Source organism: Peromyscus californicus, unplaced genomic scaffold (assembly GCF_007827085.1).
Source record: "Peromyscus californicus insignis strain IS unplaced genomic scaffold, ASM782708v3 Scaffold_7__1_contigs__length_154581171, whole genome shotgun sequence".
In the NCBI taxonomy this organism is placed as follows: Eukaryota; Metazoa; Chordata; class Mammalia; order Rodentia; family Cricetidae; genus Peromyscus; species Peromyscus californicus.
The window spans coordinates 13,514,972-13,537,809 of record NW_026294595.1 but is presented as its reverse complement, the minus strand read 5'-3'; the positions used below and the strand labels follow the sequence as shown (position 1 = coordinate 13,537,809).

At 46.7% G+C, this 22,838-nt stretch overlaps 2 protein-coding genes across 2 annotated transcripts; both read left to right on the top strand.

Annotated features, from left to right (window-relative positions):
- Positions 1 to 1,026: 1,026 nt before the first annotated feature.
- On the top strand, positions 1,027 to 7,115 carry LOC128100623 (von Ebner gland protein 1-like). Its single transcript, XM_052723035.1, has 6 exons — positions 1,027 to 1,113; positions 1,561 to 1,697; positions 2,795 to 2,865; positions 6,128 to 6,238; positions 6,801 to 6,902; positions 7,090 to 7,115. The coding sequence occupies exons 1-6, from the start codon at positions 1,027 to 1,029 to the stop codon at positions 7,113 to 7,115; spliced, it is 534 nt and encodes a 177-aa protein (XP_052578995.1).
- Positions 7,116 to 21,682: 14,567 nt separating this feature from the next.
- Positions 21,683 to 21,985, top strand: LOC128102262 (60S ribosomal protein L37a-like). The gene has a single exon (XM_052725851.1). It carries the CDS (start codon positions 21,707 to 21,709, stop codon positions 21,983 to 21,985), a length of 279 nt encoding a protein of 92 aa, XP_052581811.1. The 5' UTR covers positions 21,683 to 21,706.
- Positions 21,986 to 22,838: the final 853 nt, after the last annotated feature.

Below are 22,838 nucleotides of genomic sequence, written 5' to 3'. Positions count from 1 at the left end.
TGGCATATCAGAGCCATAAGAAGGGTTTCTAGGCTCCTTAATGTATCAAGGAATCCACTCATCACTCCTTAGGAAAAAGATCCCTGGCATCTGCTAGCTTCAGGGACAGAAGCCCGCGTGCCTTAGGCCCTTTACCAGACTGTAAGCCTGTATGAATTTATATGTACCACAATCATGCAGGTAACTGAAAGCCGGAAGAAAGTATCATATCCCCTGGAACTGGACTTACAGGTGGTCATGAACCACCATATGGATGCTAGGAAATGAACTCAGGTCGTCTGCAAGAGCATCTTTAAAGGGCTCTTAACTGCTGAGCCACCTTTCCAGATCTACCTCTGATTCTGTCCCATTGCCGTTGTGTGTACATGTGTGCCTGTGTGCACATGTGCTCACACAGGCCTGCTTGCTTGCTTCCTATGTCTGACCCATCATTGTTCCACATATGGTCAGGGGCTAGTGCACACATCTTGCTGAGGAGGGGACACATCTTTAAGCACACATTTTGACAGTCACACAGCAGGCCTCACTTTCCTCTTTTTCCAAGATGAATCTAAGGTTCAGTGTCCTGCCCTGGGATTGAGGAAGGTTCCTGAGAATGGAGCACAAGACTGTCTGGCTTCGGTGGCCTCCTGTGTGTCAATGAGCATGTCAGCCAGCTGGATGACCACAGTGTGTGCAGGAGGGGTTCCATCCTGCTCTACTCACCCCCACGGGATCCTGACATGGGAGGTTGCACCTCTAACTCAGATTCACTTTCTTGCCAGGGCAAATCTGCAAGGAGCCCTGTCCCATCATCCTTTGAGCTATGAGTGTTCTCTAGCAACTTCCAACAATGATGACATTTTATTTGGTCCACTGAAGACCTGGCCATGATGAATGGCCAGGAAGGGACTGGTCAGTCGTCCTTGCCAAGTTCCCTGGGAACCTGAGGCTGAGCAGTATAAAGGGCAGCTGAGTGGGGCCCCAGCACAGCCTCCTCAGCCTGTCAAGTGACTTGTTGGGCACCTGTGAGCACAGACTGTGGAGATGAAGGCCCTGCTCCTGAGCTTTGGCCTGGGCCTTGTTGTGGCCCTGCAGGCCCAGGTCTACCCTGCTGTGGAAGAGAGTCATGATGTGAGGCTGACATGGGCAGGGGCTTCAAGGGGGTTTATGACAGATAGGGGGGCTGAGGTTGACAGTTAGAGCCCCCATTCCTTCTTCATCTAAAGAGACATCATTTTAGAGTGAGGCTTGAAGCTCTACTCTGAGGGAATGTCAGACACAGCACAAGGAATCTGGTCAGATGGTTCTGGGTGCAGAGGGCTGGAGGAGGTCAGAGTCCAGAGTCCAGCTCTCTTCACTGTTCTCTGGGAGTGCAGGGGTCTGAGATAGTGTCATAACTGCAAGGGGTGGAGACCACACCACCCTGGTAGAGCTAGTTTATTTAATGGGTTAATAGAAAGGGAGCCTGGAATATGTTTCACTTGTCCAGAATTTGGGAGCCAAGGTAGAGTCAGGGGCTAAGGACTAGGGGCGGTCCTGGGGTCTACCTGAGTCCTGATGGGCAGGTGCCTTCTCCAGGTGTCAGGAACGTGGTATGTGAAAGCTACAGCATCTGACAAGAAGATTCCTGACAAGAACCTTGACTCTGTGTCTGTGACTCCCATGACCATCAAGACCCTGGAAGAGGGCAACCTCGAAGTCAAGTTCACTGTCCGGTGAGTTTGTGCCCGCTGAGATGGTAGCATTCTTCTTGGCCTTTGATTTCCCACACAGGAGAGCTGGAGGCTGAGCTGGGGGCAACAGTACCACTGAGGGTGCCTCAGCTTAGAGAGGATCTCGTGATGGTGGGTGGCCCAGAGAAAATATCTTAGCTACAAGGGGCACCCATTTTCTATTCTGATGGGATATCCTTTGTCAGTGACCCAGGCCCTTGGAGAAGGGTTTCACTCTTAGACCCAGTGTGAACATGCAGTCTGGGCCTGTTCACCCTCCAATGTGAAATTCTGCTTGGGAGAGAGGCAGAGCCTGGGATTTCAGAGTGAGTGAGAGTGTGTATGGGGCCCTATGGAGAAAGCTTATCAGGTTTCAAAGAGACACCGAAATCCCAGCCTCTTCCCACCTGTGTGATCCACCACCTGTGTGGCCGGTCACTGTGTGACCTGTCCTCTGTGTGACCTCCTCTCTGTGTCGACTCTCACCTGTGTGGTCTCACACCTGTGACCTCCCGTCTGTGTGGCTTCTACCCTCGTGTCTGATGTGACATTCGGGCTCCTGTCACCTTAGTGGCCCCTGGACAACATGGCAGTGTCTGTGCTGTCTTCACGGAATCCGACATTTGGGCAGACTCTGACCTGGCAGTTACCCTGGAGTCTGCCCTTTGTTCTTTTCCCCCAATCCCACTCACTGAAGAGTTCCCTCAACAGGCCAGGTGACACTGATGGTGGGGCTGGTCCCTAAATATCTCCAGAGACAGAGGCTGAGCCACAGGGCCCACACAGCATGGAGGCTAGGCAGGAAGGGCTTACTCCAGACAATGTCTACAATCCAAGTAGCCTAGGGTCCCCAAAGGGAGTGAGCAAGAGGTTGTCAGGGTGCAGCCAGCAGGGGCATGACACAGAACTGGGCCACTGTGGGAGCCAGGGGATTGGAACATGTGACTCAGGAAGCCTGCTGGAAACATAATTGGGGCTCAGTGAAGCCTGCACTCCCGTGGCCCCCTTGGAAGCAGGCACCTGTAGACCATGTTGTGGGTGCCGCCAGGAGGGAAGGTGTGTAGCTGGGTAATGTGTCTCACAGACCCTCTGTCTTCCAGGATTGCAGGAGAGTGCCGAGAGATGAGCGTTGTCCTAGAGAAGACAGATCAACCTGACAAATACACAGCCTGTGAGTCTCTGAGCCTGTGAGGGCTGAACCCAACCTCCCTTGACACATGTGAGGCCAATGTAGCCATTCTAGGTGCCCCATGGACAGAGAACCTTGACTTCTCGTAACCCTGTTAATACCCATGATCACTCCCATGAGGCAGTTTTCTTTCCAGATGGGAACAACTGCTACCAAGCTCTACGTCAGGTGTGGTAGATTTGTTTCTAGAGGAGAATTGGCTGTTGTCTTAGAGTTACTGACACTGAGCTGCAACACCATGACAAAAAGGAAGTTGAGCAAGAAAGACTTTAGTTTTTTTATATTTCCACATCACTGTTCATTATCAAAGGAAGTCAGGACAGGGCAGGGCATGGGAGTTGATGCAGACGCCATAGAAGAGTGGTACTTCATGACTTGCTGTTCATGGCTTGCTCAGCTTGCTTTTTTTTTTAATGGGAGATTTATCCATTTTAGATATGTTTCATTTTTTTATTTAGAGTATTTTTTATTAATTTTTTATACCAACCACAAATTCCCCTCTCATCCATCCTCTTGCTCCCTCCCAGTGTCCCCCCGACCCAACCCAACCCCTTTCCTCTCCTCTAAAAGGGTAAGGCCTCCCATGAGGAGTCAGCAAAGCCTGGTATATTCAACTGAGGCAGGACCAAGCCCCTCCCCCGCTGCATCAAGGGGGAGCAAGGCATCCCATAATAGGTAATGGGCTCCAGAAAGCCAGCTCATGTCCCAGGGATAGGTCCTGATTGCACTGCCAGGGATCTCTCAAACAGACCAAGCTCCACAACTGTCTCCCATATGCAGAGTGCCTAGTCAGGTCCCATGCAGGCTCCACAGCTGTCATCTAAAGTTTGTGAGTTCCCGCCAGCTTTGTTCAGGTGTCACTGTAGATTTCCCCATCACAATCTTGACCAACCCCCTGCTCATGTAATCCCTCTTCCCTCTCTTCAACTGCATTCCTGGAACTTGGTCTGGTGCTTGGTTGTGGATTTGTGCATCTGCTTCCATCAGTTACTGGATGAAAGCTCTATGATGACAGGGTATTCACCAATCTGAATACCAGGGTAGGGCAGTTCAGACACTCTCTCCACTATTGCTAGTAGTCTAATCTGGGATCATCCATGTGGAATACTGGGAATTTCTCTAGTGCCAGGCTTCCCCCTAACCCAATAATGTCTCACTCTATCAAGATATCTCTTTCATTGCTCTCCCACTCTGTCCCTCTCCCAGCTTGACCATCGAGTTCCCTCATATTCTCATCCCCCATCCCCTCCCATCTATTGCTCCCCTTATCCCCAGTTTACTCATGGAGATCTCCTCTGTTTCCCCTTCCCAAAGCAATCCATGCATCCCTCTTAGGGTCCTCCTTCCTAACTTCTCTGGAGCTGTGGGCTGTAGTCTGATTATCCTTTGCTTTACATCTAGTATCCACTTATGAGTGAGTATATACCATGTTTGTCTGAGTCTGGGTTACCTCACTCAGAATGATATTTTCTAGTTCCATCCATTTGCCTGCAAATTTCATGATGTCATTTTTTTTTTAAACAGCTGAGTAGTACTCTGTTGTGTAAATGTGCCACATCTTCTTATCCATTCTTTGGTCGTGGAGCATCTAGGTTGTTTCCAGGTTCTGGATATTATGAAGAATGCTGCTATGAACATAGCTGAGCAAGTGTTCTCATGGTATGATTGAGCATCCATTGGGTATATGCCCAAGAGTGGTATCATTGGTTCTTGAGGTAGATTGATTCCCAATTTTCTGAGAGGTCACCATACTGTTTTCCAAAGTGGTTGTACAAGTTTGTACTCCCACCAATAGTGGAGGAGTGTTCCCCTTGCTTCACATCCTCTCCAACATAAGCTGTCATCAGTGTTTTTGATCTTAACCATTCTGACAGGTGTAAGATGGTATCTCAGAGTTGTTTTGATTTGCATTTCCCTGATGACAAAGAATGTTGAGCAATTCCTTTAATGTCTTTCTGCCCTTTGAGATTCTTCTGTCTGTCTAGAATTCTCTGTTTAGATCTGTAGATGATTTTTAATTGGATTATTTGGTATTTTGCTGTCTAGTTTCTTGAGTTCTTTACATATTGTGGAGACCAGCCCTCTGTCAGATGTGGGATTGGTAAAGATCTTTTCCCATTCTGTAGGCTGTCATTTTGTCTTATTTACCATGTCCTTTGCCTTACAGAAGCTTCTCAGTTTCAGGAGGTCTCATTTATTAATTATTGGTCTCAGTGGCTGTGCTACTGGTGTTGTATTTAGGAGGTGGTCTCCTGTGCCAGTGCATTCTAGGCTACTTCCTTTTTCTTCTGTCAGGATTAGTGTAGCTGGATTTACGTTGAGGTCTGTGATACACTTGGATTTGAGTTTTGTGCATGGTGACAGATATGGATCTATTTGCAATCTTCTACATGTAGATATCCAGTTATGCCAGCACCATTTATTGAAGATGCTTTCTTTTTTTCATTGTACAGTTTTGGCTTCTTTGTCAAAAATCAGGTGTTCATAGGTGTGTGGATCAATGTCAGGGTCTTCAATTTGACTCCATTGGTACTCATGTCAGATTTTATGCCAATACCAAGCTGTTTTTATTACTATAGCTTTATAGTAGAGCTTGAAGTCAGGGATGGTGATGCCTTCAGAAGTTGCTTTATTATAAAGGATTGTTTTAGCTATATTAAGTTTTTGTTTTTCCATATGAAGTTGAGTACTGTTCTTTCGAGGTCTGTGAAGAATTGTGTTGGAATTTTGATCGTGATTCAGCTTGCTTTCTTATAGAGATGGCCCCACTCACAATGGGCTGGGCCCTCCTCCATCAATCACTAATTAAGAAAATTCCCTACAAGCTTGTCTGCAGCCAGATATTATGGAGGCATTTTCTCAGTTGGATTTTCCTCCTTTGATGACTTTAGTTTGTGTCAAGTTGACATAAAACTAGTCAATATAACTGCACAGTGATGTCCCATTGGCTATGGCTGACCTCATGGAGGGAGTCAAGAATAGGCTATGTCTGGCTCCAGAGGCAGACCCTCCTGTACGACACACAGAACTGGGACATGACCATCTCCCATTTGTGTGGCTCCCATGGAAATGGAGGGTCCTTATAACTGATGCTCTGGGATGGTGAAGAACCTGGGTCAGGCAGACCTGAGTAACTGGGAGGTTACAGAGTTGAGAGGTGGCAGGCTGGGTGCCAGGCCACCCTTGGATCCTTGCTCAAGGGTCAGGAGGCTTATTCTTAATCTGTGTCACTGTATCTCCACAGTTGGGGGCACTCAGGTGCTCTACATCATACCATCTGCAGTGGAGGACCACTACTTCTTCTACTGGGAGAGCAACAATCCTGAGTTTCCTTTCCGAATTGCAAAACTCTTGGGTGAGTCCCATTGTTGTGAGGTGGACCAAGGGCTCATGGGGTGAAGGGGGCCTCACCACTGTGGGGTTCCAGCTGGAAGAAGGATGTATATAGAAACAGGATTCGGTGTATAAAGGCCGGCCCCCATCACAGCTGGTGTCAGTGTCCTTGCCTGGAGATGAAGGCCCCAGAGTCTCCTCCTGAGCCCTCTCTGATGCTGGGCACTTGTCCACATAGAGCAGGGAGACAGCATGGAGCCCTCAGACAAGGGTGACATACTCCTCCAGAGTGAGGTTGGTCACTCTGTTCCCAGATGCCCTGAGAGGAACTCAGGAGAACTGAAGGCACAGTGCCCCCGTGTCTTCTAGGTCAGATGTATGGGGGAACAAGTGTGGTGTTCTGGTTCTCCTTCCCCACCTGGGCTCTCCTCTCTCACCCAGGCCTCTGGGTCATGTCTCTGCATGGGTGGGCAATGTCTCCCTTTTCACCCCAAAACTGCTTAGTCCTCCTGGCTGGGAAGGAAATTCTATCAGCTCCCCCAGCTCTGTCCCTGACACCCTGTCCCTCGTCGTCTCATCTGTAGGTAGAGACCCTGACATCAACCAGGAGGCCCTGGAAGATTTTCAGAATGCTCTAAGAGCTGGAGGCCTCAACGCAAAGGACATCTTCATCCCCATGCAGAGTGGTAGGAAGCAAGCTGCCTTGTTCTCCCGCCCCATGAAGGGAAGGCAGCCAGTCACTCAGGACAACAGGCTGTCTCTCATCCAGCTTTGTCCTTTAGGGGTGGGGGTCATGCTGGCTGATGGAGGGGCCTTGGCTTTCTGACTGAATTCCCTGGGTCTTCTGAATCATGTTTTTTCTTTCTTGGACAGAAACCTGCCCTCTAGGAAGCAATTAGGGTAAGTGGCCAGTTTGGGGGGACACTTGAGGAAATCCTGGTTCTGGGGTCCACAGGGCTTCGGGACACTCTGTGTTCTAACCTTTTCCTACCTGTGAAGACAGGTACAGCCTGTGCTACCGGAAGGCACTCTACCTGTGGGTACTTGTTCAGGGCTCCTTCGTGGGTGTTGTTTCCTGAACATCAGGCGACTGCCCTTGCTGATACTCTGCAGCTGGTTTGCAGCTGGAGAGAATGTCCTCTGTGTGTACCCCTGCAGCTCTCTGCAGAAGGGAAACTCCTCCTGTGCCCCTCCCTTCCTCTCAGTTACCATGTTGACTCCATTGATGGCATGGATTGCTTTAAAGGATGTGGCAGCCATGCCTGGGGTCCAGCAGCCTTCCTAGGTTCCTCTTTGCTATGTGATGCCTGGGAGATCTAGTTCTGAGACCTGCCCAAGGTGAACTGGCCAGGTGTGGGCAGAGCCTGGGTCCAACAGCATCTTTGTCCTCCCTTGGCCATGCTGTTGCTCTGAAGTCACCTGTCCCCTCTTCACACATGGGCATGGAGAATGTGGGGACTCAGTTTGTGGAGGGGGGGGGTTGGTTTGAATGACCTTTGTCCTGTTTAGATCTGGTGGGTCGAGCTCCTGTCATCCCAACATTTTTCCCCTGAATGAATCATTTGACCCCACTGACTCCTCCTTTCCACAGCAGGGGTCGCATGGGTCCAGGCCTGCCTCAGAGCATTGTTCCACCCTGACCATCTGAGCACAGGACACAGAAGGCGCTCTCTCACTCCCCCTTCCGGCTTCGTCCACCCCTACCCTCTGTCCCTCACTGCCCTGCTTCTCATTAAAGAATTTCATCATTTCCTGGTGTCTCTGCATGTCTGGGGGGGGGGGGGCAGGTGAGGGGACTTGGCAAGTCAGGAGACTCCCACATGTCCTAGAGACTGGGCAGTTAGTTTTAAGGCGGCGGATAAGTGGTAAAGTGTTGGGAGCTGTGCAGCCTAGTCTTGGATCAGCATATGACTACCTGTCTGAAGGGTTTCCTCAGGGCAAGGCACCCGTGGAAACAGACTCTCACTTGACAATGACCCAGTCCTCGGGACAGCATAGGAATTTGCAAAATTTGTGCACCTTTGCAGGCTCTTTTCTCTTTCATCATGTTGGTGATTCTTTGGGTGGTTTTTAGTTTTCCTTTGTCAGTCCACATTTGCAATAGCTATAATTTTCCCTGGAAATTCTGCTCTTTCTCACTGTCTAAGATTCGACAGTGAGCTAATGCTTCTTAAATCTTTCTCTTTTTAAAATAAGTCCAGGCTTAATCTGAGCAGAGTAAAGCAACTCCTGGTGACTCTCGGGAAGGCAGGAGAGAGAGTGCAGGAGAGCATGTGGCAGGTCTGGTGACCAGGTCTTAAATATCCTGTAGGTGTTGTCTTGAGCATCTTTGGGGGAGGAGCTGACCCTTGGTGGGCTTTCTGAGGGTTGGGTTCTGGAGTGGGAAAAGTGAGACTGGAGCATGGAATGGGGCCCTGAGCTAGAGATTCCCAACAACTCAACCTTTTGGGTATATATGGATGCCAGTTCAAGTCTGGCTACTTCCTACTGACAAGGGAAGATGTGGGTAGGGGGAGTGGGGAGTCAGGAGTCAGTGGAGTCATACTTAGTAGAAGGTGTGGGTGAAGAAACATTTGGTTAACTGCTATTCTGGAGACCTTAGGCATCTGTTTCTTGAGGAGACAGAAAAGGCAGGTTTCTAGGAGAAAAAAAAAAACCCTGATTATTAACACCTGCCCTATGAATGGGGCTAGCTGTGAGAAAAAGAATGCAACAGAGATGTGCCCTCGTTGTCCATAAGAGGCAAGGGTGAATGAGCCAGACGAAAGAGCAGATATGTCCTTGAGTCTAGAGAGGTGGCACCAGCACTGATGTCCCAGGAGCTTAGGGAAATGGCACACCAGACCTAGGGATGATGTGTTCTAGGAGTACTGGAGCCATTGCATCTGCTGTTTCCCTGAAGGCTGGGAGTGCATCTATCCTGCAAAGGTGTCAATAAGAGTTAAGAGATAATGAAGCCTTCTTATGTGAGTGTGGTCAACATGTCAGTACTCGTCTGGTTGGTGTCCTCATTTGGTGCAGGGGCTGGCATGTCTGGAGGACCCCCTGCAGGTTGGCCTTGGCACAAGTCTGGCAGGAGGAATGAACCTGTTTAAAGACTGATTTACTATGCCAGATTCCTTGACGCAGTAGCAGAACTCTTTCCCCAGGAACCTGTATGTGCCTGTAAAACAACTGGAACAGATTTATATCTTGCTGTCATAGCAAAAAGCCTCTATGTAGTCCTAAAGCTGGGACCAGTAAAATCCACAGAAATTTAAGGACTTTTGAAAACTGTTTATAGTCTTGATGGGAGAGCTGTTAAACTGGCAAAGCTACCAGTACCCTAGTCATCAAACATCATCGGATATGAGAAGGATAAGCAGAGGTGAGACAGATTTCCAGCTACCTAGGCAGTCCCAGGTTCTCTGTGGCCATTGGTGGAAAAGTCCCAAGGGCAGTACCTGTCTTCAGCTGCCAAGCCCAGAAGATCTGACAGACTTTCCTGTGGGGTAGGAATTTGGGGGAGAGTGGGGCCATTGATCCCCCAGTGTCCTGTTGTCCAGTCTGGACAGGGTCTTGGCATTGGTTTAAAGTGCAAAGCAGTTTCTTGCTGAGTGGCTGGCTTTGCCACATTCAAATCAAGCTTCCAGGTAGAAGTTCTTCCATGTTCCTTGGAGGAGATAGAGGATGCTGCTAGGAGCTGGCATATCTCTATCACGAGAAGCTATTTTATTAAAATGCCATATTATCAGATCCCTGAAGCATTTGAGGATCAGGGTATAATTATCTGTTAGGTATATCTGAATTAGACAAATGTTGTTTGTTGTTTAGGCTTAATTTGAGAGCATATATAAGCTAAATCTGGACATACTGCTTACTCAATTAATTACAGCTTACCAATGTTGGTAAAAGTAAGACCATTAGAAGGAATATTTCAGTCTCTAGTTCAGCTATGGTCTTAAGATATAATCATAAGGCAAAATCAAGTTAACGTAAACAATTTAGTGTTTTTTAAAGTCAATAATAAGGGAATACTCCTATGCTATAAAATCTGGCTGTATGGATCACCCTGGGAAGGGGAAATGCATGAGATTTCCATGAGTAGACTAGGGGTGAGGGAGGTAGTGGAGGGTAGGGGATGGGAGATGAGAACATAAGGGAATGGGTTAGTTGAGCTAGAACAGGGACAGAATGGAAGAGCAATGAAAGAAATACCATGATAGAGGGAGAAACCATGGGGATAGGGAGAAACTGGGTGCTAGGGAAGTTCCCAGAAATCCACAAGGATGACCCCACCTTATAGTACTAGCTACAGCAGAGAATGTGCCTGAACTAGCCTACCCTGGTTATCAGAATAATGAATATCCTAACTGTCATCATAGAGCTTTCACCCAGTAACTGATGGAAGCAGATGCAGAGATCCACAGCCAAGCACCAGGCTGAACTCCAGGAGTCCAGTTGAAAAGAGAGAAGAGGGATTCTATGAGCAAAGGGCATCAAGATCATGATGGGGAAACATATAGAGACAACCAAACCAAACTAGTGGGAACTCATGAACTGTGGACCAATAGCTGTGAAGCCTCCATGCGACTGGATTAGGCCCTCTGCGTAGAATCAGTCCCTGCTACACAAGTGGACTTTTTGGAGCCCACTACCTGTGGTGGGACACCTTACACAGCCTTGGTCCAGGGGGAGGGGCTTGGACCTGCCTCAACTGAGTGTATCAGGCTCTGCCTTCTCCCCATGGGAGGCTTTGCCTTGGAGGAGTTGGGAATGGGGATTGGGATGGGGAAGAAGGCTGGGGGGTGAGAGGAGGGAGGGGAGGGGAATCTGTGGTTGGTATGTAAAATGAATAGAAAATTTCTTAATAAAAAAGAAAAGAAAAAAAAAGATTGACATTTCCAAGCATTGCTGCTAGAGCAGATTAATGATTTAACTACCATACTTAGAAAGAATTTAGACGTGTAGTATTGTTAGGAAGGTTAGGTGTTTTTGCTAATGGCTTTGAGGTAGAAGATCTTGCAGAACAATTTAAAATTTAGAAAGGCACACTTTTAATAGTTGAGCAAGGGACTCATTGAGGTCAGGCAACAAAAATAACGGCAGCCTGGCGATGCTGGCTGACTTACCACTCTTGCTAGGATGGCTTGGAGATCAAAGGTGATGATGAATTCTATGTATACATTTCTGCCCCTAGCCTCCTGATACGATTTAATAAAATGTAGAAGAGTGGGTGTGCACTCTAATGATTTGAAGTAGAAATGACTGATTGTTTTTCATACATAAAATATAGATTTGTGATTCTTTTAAGATTATTTATAGGCTTACCTTTTGAGATGAAAAGTAAAGTGACTGATCCTTTCTTTGTAACTACAAAATGCAACCTGCCAGTAAAAGAACTGGCTGAGCGAAATACCTTGCTTGCTTACACTCTCTTAATCTATAACAAGTTGCTTGGACATGAATGTATGGGGGTTCTTGGGGATTATTTGTTTTTCATCTGTAATACCTAAAATATTTAATTATATAAGGTAAAAGAGAAAAGAATCTGGCTGCTCAGCAAGATGTACATGAATACATGGAGGCACAGCTTTAATCCCTCAATAAACTAGCATTGTTTAAATTCTATCTTTTATAAACCTTGTTTTTATTACAGGACAGGAATTATCATACAGAAAAATATATTGAAGACCTAATGTCTCCTCGGTAGGGCCAGTTTATATGGTTACTCTTACTAAAGATGACTGTGAAGTCATATGACCTCTCTCTCTTTAACCTCAACCAAAATGGCAGCTGTTCATGTGGTTAGCTCTAAGTTTTGTTGGAGACCCAATATCTCCTTGGTTGGGTGAGTCCATGTGGCTACTCTCACTAAAGATGGCAGTGAAGTGGCTGGACGCCAGGCTGAGTTCTGGGAATCCAATCAATGAGAGAGAGGAGGGATTCTGTGGGCAGGGGACGTTGAGATCATGATGGGAAAATGTACAGAGATGACCAGCCACACTAGTGGAAGCCCATGAACTGTGGACTAATAGCTGTGGAGCCCCCATAGGACTAGACTAGGCCCTCTGGATATGGGAGACAGTTGTTTAGCTTGAATTGTTTGGGGGGGGCAGGCAGGGGGATTGGATTGGAATCTGTCCCTGGTGCATGGGCAGGCTTTTTGGAGCCCAGTGCCTAGGGTGTGACACCTTGCACAGCCTTGGTGCAGGTGGGGGGCTTGGACCTGCCTCAGCTGAGTGTGCCAGGCTCTGCTCACTCCCCATGGAAGACCCTTATTTGGAAAATGTAGGGATGGGGGTGGGTTGGGGAGGAAGCCTGGGGGGTGGGAAGAGGGAAGAGGGGGGAATGTGTGGTTGGTATGTAAAGTGAATAGAAAATTTCTTAATCGGGGAAAAAAAATAAAAAAATAAGCATGAGGAGCTGAGTTTAAATCCCTGGCACCTGGTTAAAAAGTCAGTTATGGCCATGTATACCTGTAATCCCAGGACTGGGGAGGAGAGACAGAACACAGGATGTTGGACCATGCTGGCTATCCAGTTCCAGGGTCACTGAGAGACCTTTTTCAAAAGAATAAGACAGAGACAGAGCAAGACACCCTATCTTGTCCTCTGGCCTCAATTACTAACATGTGTGCCTACAGAACACATACAATATACCACACATACAAAACAAACAAACAAACAAACAAATAAATAACAACAAATGAAAAAAAAAGATGGCAGTGAAGTCATATGACCTCTCTCTTTAACCTTAGCTAAAATGGCGACTGCCTATGTGTTGTAAGGTATTGGCAGACCAGGTGGTGTTTTCCAGAGCAGTTTTAATCTGGAGTTATAAGTTTTAAGCTAATTTTTGTTACAGATTTTTAACCATACCCAATTTCTTAGCTGTTTTTCTGTATAATAAGGTAGAATAGCACAAAATAACTTTTTCTGTCATTACAAAATCTGAACCCAAGCAGCTAGTTGTAAGTATAGTTGAGCTGTTAGCAAGACAGAGAACACATAATCTCAGGCATTCAAAAACCAGTCAAAAAACAAGCGTACTGTGGCCACATTTCCACCCATACACAGAATAGTGGGACATTTTAACAGAAAGAGGAACAAAACTTTTCCTGGGAAGCCATGTCAGATGACCAACTTAAAAATTCTGAAATAAGAGTTTACAGCATAATCAGTGCATAAGAAAGCACAGTAAAGACAGTTCCTGGCCATGGACGGTGGCTGGGCATTGTCAGCACGGTGCTGGCCTTCAAGTGGCGGTGCCTCATGCACCAGAGCCCAGAGAAGGCACTGTGTGTGTGTGTGTGTGTGTGTGTGTGTGTGTGTGTGTGTGTGTGTGGTGTGTGTGCAGTGAAACACAGTAGCAGAACAGCAAGTGGAGGATTTTGGAAAAAGAGATTTTTTTCCTTAGGAGAGAAAGAAGGTTTAGCAGAGTTTCAGCATCAGCATGGTGGGAGGAGGGAAGAGCATGGAAATGAACCAAGGGATGGTACACAGCACTGTATGGGATGGGGGAGGAGGAATGGGGGGGTATGGGGCAGAGCTGGATGGGAAAGAGGGACCCCTTGGGCTGTGGAATGATGCGGTAGCAGTGGCAGTGGCGGTGGGAGCAAACAGAGACAGAAGAAACAGAAGGAGGCATTTCTGGGTGGGGGGAGTGAGCAGCCATGTGCTCTGAATGAATCCCAGCGTGGCCGGACCAAACACCAGGGAAGCAAAGGCAAAGTAACTGGGAGAGAGATGGAAAGAAAGCATGAGATGTAGGCAGTCAGAGAAGCAGCGTGGGGAGGGGAGGAGATGCAGACAGTGGGGGTGTGTGTGTGAGAGGGCAGGAGTGCAGTGCTCTGCCTGTAAGCCTGGGTGGGTGGGTGGTGTGAGATGTGTGTGTGTGTGTGTGTGTGTGTGTGTGACCAAAACAGCTTGACCACACAGCTGCCATGACACGCTTAGAGGCCCAGACACAGCTTCTGGCAGGCAACACCAAGACCCAAGAAAAGCCATAAGCTGACCCCACCCAGTGGGGCCTGCATCTAAGAGGAAGTACCTGACATTCCAAACATTCCCTATACCCCTAGACAAAAGTCAGTCAATCAGGGTCCTGAGCCTTGGGAATCCCCTCACCCCAACCTCTGCTATGATTAAAACCCCACCCTGCCTGGGCTTTGGGCTCTCTGCTCTCACTGCTGCATCAGAGAGCCCAAGTTCCGAGCTTGAAAATAAAGGCTTTTTGCTTTTACATATGGGATTCAGTCTCTGTGGTGGTCTTTTGAGGGTCTCTGAGATCTGGGCATAACAACAGTCACCCTGATACCCAAACCACACAAAGATGCAACAAAGAAAGAGAATTACAGACCAATCTCCCTCATGAACATTGATGCAAAAATATTCAATAAAATATTGGCAAACTGAATCTAAGAACACATCAAAAATCATCCACACAATCAAGTAGACTTCATCCCAGAGATACAAGGATGGTTCAACATACGAAATTCTGTCAATGTAATCTACCATATCAACAAACTGAAAGAAAAAAAACCACATGATCATCTCATTAGATGCTGAAAAAGCCTTTGACAAAATCTAACACCCCTTCATGATAAAGGTCTTGGAGAGATCTGGGATACAAGGAACACACCTAAACATAATAAAGAAAATTTATAGCAAGCCAACAGCCAACATCAAACTAAACGGAGAGAAACTCAAAGTGATTCCACTAAAATCAGGAACACGACAAGGCTGTCTACTCTCCACATATCTATTCAACAAAGTATTTGAAGTTCTAGCTAGAACAATAAGACAACAAAAGGAGATCAAGGGGATTAAAAATTGGAAAGGAAGAAGTCAAACTTTTGCTATTTGCAGATGATATGATAGTATACATAAGTGACCCCAAAAATTCTACCAGGGAACTCCTATAGCTGATGTGGCCAGATACAAGATTTACTCAAAAAAAAAAAAAAAAAAAAAGTAGTCCCCCTATATACAAATGATAAATGGACTGAAAAAGAAATCAGGGAAATATCACCCTTTACAATAGCCACAAATAACATAAAATGTCTTGGGGTAGCTCTAATCAAAGAAGTGAAAGACCTGAAAGACAAGAATTTTAAGTCTTAGAAGAAAAACATTGAAGAAGATATCAGAAAATGGAAAGATCACCTGCTCTTGGATAGGTAGGATCAACATAGTAAAAATGGCCATCTTACCAAAAACAATCTACAGATTCAATGCAATCTCCATCAAAATCTCAACACGATTCTCACTCACAATTCTTCACAAATCTTAAAAGAACAATACTCAACTTCATATGGAAAAACAAAAAACCCAGGATAGCCAAAACAATCTTATACAATAAAGGAACTTCTGGAGGCATCACCATCCCTGACCTCAAGCTCTACTATAGAGCTATAGTAATAAAAACAGCTTGGTATTGGCATAAAGACAGACACATGGATCAATGGAATCGAATTGAAGACCCTAACCTTAATCCACATACCTATGAACACTTGATTTTTGACAAAGAAGCCAAAAATATACAATGGGGAAAAAGAAAGCTTCTTCAACAAATGGTGCTGGCATAACTGGATGGTGGCATGTAGAAGATTGCAAATAGATCCATATGTATTGCCCTGCATAAAACTCAAGTCTAAGTGGATCAAAGACCTCAACATAGATCCAGTTATATTGAACCTGATAGAAGAGAAAGTGGTAAGTAGCTTTGAATGCATTGGCACAGGAGACTACTTCCTAAATATAACACAGGTAGCACAGACACTGAGAGCAACAATTAATAAATGGGACCTTCTGAAACAGAAAAGTTTCTGTAAGGCAAAGGACATGGTCAATAAGACAAAACAGCAGCCTACAGAATGGAAAAAGACCTTCACCAACCTCATATCTGACAGAGGGCTGGTCTCCACAATATATAAAGAACTCAAGAAACTAGACAGCAAAATACCAAATAATCCAATTTAAAAACAGTCTACAGATCTAAACAGAGAATTCTCAACAGAGAAATCTCAAATGGCCAAAAGACACTTAAAGAATTATTCAACATCCTTAGCCACCAGGGAAATGCAAATCAAAACAACTCTGAGATACCACCTTACATCTGTCAGAATGGCTAAGATCAAAAACACTGATGACAGCCTATGCTGGGGAGGATGTGGAGTAAGGAGAACACTCCTCCACTGCTGGTGGGAGTGCAAACTTGTACAGTCACTTTGGAAATCAGTATGGTGGTTTCTCAGAAAATTGGGAAGCAATCTACCTCATTATCCAGCAATACCACTCTTGGGCATATACCCAAAGGATGCACATTCATACCACAAGGGCATTTGCTCAACTATATTCATAGCAGCATTATTTGGAATAGCCAGAACCTGGAAACAACCTAGATGTCCCTCAACCAAAGAAAGGATAAAGAGAATGTGGTACATATACACAATGGAGTATTACTCAGCTATAAAAAACAATGATATCATGAAATTTGAAGGCAAATGGATGAAACTAGAAAATATCTTCCTGAGTGAGGTAACCCAGACCCAGAAAGACAAACACAGTATGTACTCACTCATAAGTGGATATTAGATGTAAAGCAAAGATAACCAGGCTATAATCCACAACCCCAGAGAAGCTAGGTAACAAGGAGGACCCTAAGAGAGACATGCATGGATCCCCTTAGGAAGAGGAAATAGATAAGATCTCCTGAGTAAATTGGAAGCATGGTGGGGGAGAGGTAAGGGGGTAAAGGGAGGTGGGAAGAGAACATGAGGGAAAGGGATGGTCCAGTTGGGGAAGGGAGAGCAAGGAAAGAGATCTTTTGATAGAGGGAGCCATTATGGGGTTAGGGAGAAATCAGGTGCTAGGGAAATTCCTAGGAACCCACAATGATAACCCCAGCTAAGACTCCAAGTAATAGTGGAGAGGGTCCCTGAACTGGCTTTCCCTTGTAATCAGATCGATGACTACCCTAATTGTCATCATAGGACTTTCATCCTGTAACCTATGGAAGCAGATGCAGAGATCTACAGCTGGGCACTGGGTGAAGCTCCTGGAATGCAGTTGAAGAGAGGGAGGAGGGATTCTATGAGCAAAGGGGTCAAGATCATGATGGGGAAACCTACAGAGACAGCTGACCCGAGCTAGTTGGAGCTCAGACTCTGAACTGACAGCTGGGGAACCTGCAAGGGACGGAACTAGGCCCTCTGAATGTGGGTGACAGAAGTGTGGCTTGGGCAGTTTGTGAGACCACTGGCAGTGGGACCAGGATTTATCCCTAATGCACGAACTGGCTACCTTGCTCAGCCTGGAGACAGAGGGAGGGGCTTGGTCCTGCCTCAACTTGATATGCCAGACTTTGTTGACTCCCCATGGGAGGCCTTACCCTCTCTGAGGAGTGGATGGGGGATGGGATTGGGGGAAGGTGAGGGGTGAGTAGGAGGAGGGAAGGGAGGGGGAACTGTGGTTGACATGTAAAATGAAAAAAAAAAAACTAAGTAAAAAAAAAGAAAATAAATAAATAAATCTTTTAAAAAATGTGAAAGAAAGAGAGCTTGTGAGGTGACTCAGTGGATAAATGTATTTGATACCAAATCTGAACCATGACTTCCCTGGTATCTACACGGCAGAAGGAGAGAATTGATTCTTGGAAGTTTTCCTCTGATCCTCACATGTACACACACACACACACACACACACACACACACACACACACACACACACAAGCTAGCATAAGCTTGTGTATACTTAGCTAAGACAGAGACTGTCAGTCACATTCTGGGCACATCAGTGTCTCTGTTCAGAGTCCAGGCTGTCTCCATTCTCACAGGGCCGCTTTGTACACTGTGGTACCCAGGAGAACACATGGCTCCAAGTCTCCAGATGCTGCCATCACCAGCCTCTGGGAGCCACGCGTCCATCTTGACCCTGTGGCTGGCACTACACTTCTCACCTCTGCCAACATTCTCCAGCAGCTCTGCTCCCAAGTCTGGCACAAGTCACCACAGACCCATTTTCTCTGTTTGTCTACATTTGGGGCAGGAATGTCATATACATCTACAAACTACCAGTGAAGGACCACTACATCTTCTACAGCGAATGGACTTTATTTGAGAGGCAAATCTATATGGAAGAGTTCATAAGTGAGGTCCCAGATACCCCTCTTCCTGTGTGAGACCAAAATGCCTCCATCTTAGAAATAAGACCCAAGCTTTCTCGATTTTAGGTACAGGCCTTGAGTTACTGGAACAGGCCTTGAGTTACTGAAAACAGTCAACCCAGATTCCAGAAATTAGAAAGTGCCAAGTACAGAGTCACAAGGTATTCATTAGGTGATGATTGTTTAACCAAGGACTGTTCCAACTCTGGTTTCCAGGGCAACTGACCACAGAAATGTCCCCACCTGAGGGCAGCCAATGAGAAATGATGATGGGCAACCACACCCTTAGAAGTAAGATTAAGCCATGATTTCTAGAAAGCCCCTAGAAGTGAGCCAATCAGAATTGTACCTGTACTAGCACCCCTAAATGATGTAACCTTGTCGTTTTTGCCTTTAAAAACTGAGCTTGCAGAGGGGCGGGCACTTCCTCCAGCCTCCACTGCATTGGATGTATTGGACGAAGTCCCTGCCTAGGCTTGTATTGCTTTTGGATATCCCTAATTAAACCTTGCTTTTGCATTCTGGCATGCTCGTCTTCGGTGGGGTGGTCTCTCTTGGGGTCGCCATCTGGGCACAACACCTGCATGGTCTCCACTGTCAGATATCAGTGGAATGTGCAGCAGCTATAGCCTTGAACTGGGGACTAGGAAGTTGCTTCTCCTGATCTCCTGGTGCTGAGCATAGGGCGCTGCCCCTGCAGTTTGCAAGATCTGATGCCAGAAGGGATCAGCTGGGCGTGTACTTTTGGTGGTGAGTGTAGCTTGAGTTTTCCTGCCTGGCCTACAGTCAGGATAAATCTCTCTCACCTGCCAGTCCCACAGCCACTCAGACCCGACCAAGTAAACACAGAGACTTATATTGGTTACAAACTGTGTGGCCGTGGCAGGCTTCTTGCTAACTGTTCTTACAGCTTAAATTAATCCATTTCTATAAATCTATACCTTGCCACGTGGCTCGTGGCTTACCGGCATCTTCACATGCTGTTTGTCATCGTGGCGGCTGGCAGTGTCTCTCTGACTCAGCCTTCCACTTCCCAGCTTTATTCTCCTCCTTGTCCCGCCTACACTTCCTGCCTAGCCAATGGCCAATCAGTGTTTTATTTATTGACTAATTAGCAACACATTTGCCATACAGAACATCCCACAGCAGGTGAGGGCTGATGTGATCCTCAGAGCCTTGATCACTTAGGCTGGAGTTTCCAGCCAAAACAAGTCATGAAATGCTGTTTCCTGGGTTCTCATGTTGCATGACAGAACAGTTTGAAGAATGACATGCTACCAGATGCCTTTGGTGGGTAAGATCCCTCCAGAGTCAGGAGAGAGACAAGTATACAGAGGGCACAGGATTTTCTAGGTCATGTCACCCTGGATGGCTGCTTAGGAGGTGTCATATCCTGGTGATCACACAGTGGCTTCTTGTGATCAGCCAGCTGGGACATGTCCATTCCTCCATTTATATCCCACTTCCATGCTCACTCTAAGGTCTTGCCTCCCCTCCTCCTACTACCTGCTGCTTGGTGAAGCCCTTAGTGCTGGGCAGTGTTCCTGTCCTGTGTTACTGGCTCCCTGCAGAGCTAGGTAGTCATGACCCTCTCTGCTCATCTGCCCACAGGGAAGTGTCTGAAAAAAAAACCCTGAAGGCCCTTGGAAGAATGTTAAAAATCCACACAGTGCAAAGGATTTCTGCAAGAAAACATTGTCCCTGAGCAGAGGGGGGAGAGGATGCTCTGCTGCGCCCCTCCCACATGTCTCGTCTGTGTCAGCCTGGAAACTCTGTGACCCTTGAGTTTCTCTGTGTCCCTGGTGTCTCATCGTGTCACCATGAGCCCTCCTCTCCCCTCACAAGGACAGAGGGCCCCAATTCAGGTCTTGGTCACAGGAGCAGCTAAGCTGCAAGTTTGATGGGCCTGGGTCTTCATCTTGTGATCCTCCTCAGCTCTGGGTTTTCTTTCTTTCTACAGAAATTGTATCCCTGGAGATCACAATGGTAAGTTAGCCCCTGAAGACCTTAGGACAGCGCAGACTCCTCAGTTCCTGAGGACTGTGGTCCATCTGCTTGGGCCCTGCTACTGAGACAAGAGAGAACCAGCATGGTCAGGCAGGAGTGTCCACCCCAGGAGGTGGCCCCAAGCTCAATTCCCAGGACACTTGGGAAGTCTGTCCTTCTTTCCTTAGAATCCTTTCCATACTCTGGTCTCCACGTGGCCTCATCTCCTACCCAACACACCCACCAAAGACGCTTAATGACCTGTCTGGTCAAGTCAGCCCAGGATTGTGCTTAGAGACTGCCCTGGCTAGTTATTATGTCAACTTGACACAAACCAGAGTCAGCTGAGAGGAGGGTACCTCAAATGAGAAAATACCTCTATAAGATAAGGTTACAGGTTAGCCTGTAGGACATTTCTTAGTGATTAACGTGGAGGTTCAGTCTATTAGGGTCGGGTCACCCCTGGGCTCAAATATACCTATTACCTCCATTCCTCTTCTGGTCACAGCTGCCTTCCAGAGCTGTAAATCCTGAGATAGCTCTGCCACCAATACATGAGAGTAACCTCCTTGGATGATTCTTTGGATTACACTCCACCAAGATGCACCCTTCCAGACCCTCTCGTCCTGGATCCTCACTACTCACTGGATCACACTCTTAGAGCCCTCTTCCCTATCCCCACTCCCACCTGAGTCCAAGTAAAGCACTGAGCGTCCATTCTTGACTCAGTAAGTGGGTATGAAGTCTCCTGTTACCTGCCAGAAGCTCTAATACAGGGTTGAGAAACTGTGGGACCCAGGCAGTGCTGGGCTGAAGATCATGGAATCTCTTAATCCTGTAGAAGTTCATTTGATGGGCCACCACTCTGCATGGCTTCAGAAGATGTCTGACAAGAGGGCAGGAGTATTTGGTAAGTGTTGGGGGCACAGAGGTCCTTGTACTCACAGAGAAGCACTAAGAGAACCAGGAATGTTAATCACACAAGGGTGTCTTCTCAATGGAGGAGTACACAGTAAGGACCAAAGGTTGCAGGGCTGTGATGATTCCCTTCAGAGAACATAGAAAACTGATCAAAGGGGCTGTGGTCTGAGGAACTTGTTGTACCCCAAACACAGCCTTTGTCTACAATCAAATATGATTCTGAAAGGAGGTTCGAGATTCAGTTCACAGGAGCTGTTTCTCCCTGCAGCCAGAGAGCCTAAAATTACATTCTGGGGTGACCCTCCTTCTTTGAAAGGCTCATGCAATACAGAACACCCAACCAAAAACCAAAGAAAATTATGAAAAGGTCAAAGGCCTCCATGAATCTTATAAGAAAGAAATCAAGCTCTCCGGCTTGGGCTTCGGTTCCGGCGACATGGCTAAACGCACCAAGAAGGTCGGGATCGTTGGGAAATACGGGACCCGCTATGATGCCTCCCTCCGGAAAATGGTGAAGAAAATTGAAATCAGCCAGCACGCCAAATACACCTGCTCCTTCTGTGGCAAGACCAAGATGAAGAGACGGGCCGTTGGCACCTGGCACTGTGGTTCCTGCATGAAAACAGTGGCTGGTGGAGCCTGGACCTACAACACGACTTCTGCCGTCACAGCAAAGTTGGCCATCAGAAGACTGAAGGAACTGAAAGACCAGTAGAAGCATACCGTTTGAGACCTGCCTGTGCTCTAATAAATGGGTTAATTTACGTAAAAAAAAAGAAATCAAAATATTTCCTGTACGTGCCATAATTTCATTCTTTTCTGTGACCAAATGGAACACTGTTGTGCATAAACACATCTTTATCCATTCTGACAGATGCCTGGGCTGGTTCTGTAACTCTGGTGAACAGGACTGCAATAAATATTGGTGTGTGAGTGTCTTTGTGGCGGTGAACCTAGACTCCTTCAGGTGAACATACTCAGAGGTGGTGTGTCTGGGTCACATGGTAGTTATATTTCAATGTTTTGAAGAATTTTCATATTTTAATAATTTATGTTCCTACTAGCAATTTATTTATTTATTCATTTGTTTTTACATCCTGACCACAGTTTCCCCTCCCTCCACTCCTCCTAGTTTCCCTTCAGAAAAGGGCAGGTCTTCCATGGATATCAGCCAGCCATGTCATATCAAGTTGCAGTGAGACTAGGCACCTCCTTTCCTATTAAGCCTGGACAAGGCAACCCAGTGGGAGGAAAGAGTCCCCAAAGCAGGCAATAGAGTCAGAGACAGGCCCTTCTCCCACTGTTAGGAGTCCCACAAGAAGACCAAGTTACACAACTCTAACATATATGCAGAGGGCCTAGGTCAGTCCAATGCAGGCTCTCTGGTTGTCTATGAGCTCAGGTTAGTTGATTCTGTGTGTTTTCTTGAGGTGTCTTTGATCCCACTGGCTTCTACAATCCTTCTACCCACCCCTCTTCCACAGGATTCCCCAAACTCCACATAATGTTTGGCTGTGGGTCTTTGCATCTGTTTCCATTAGTGCCAGGTAAAGCCTCTTTGGTGATAG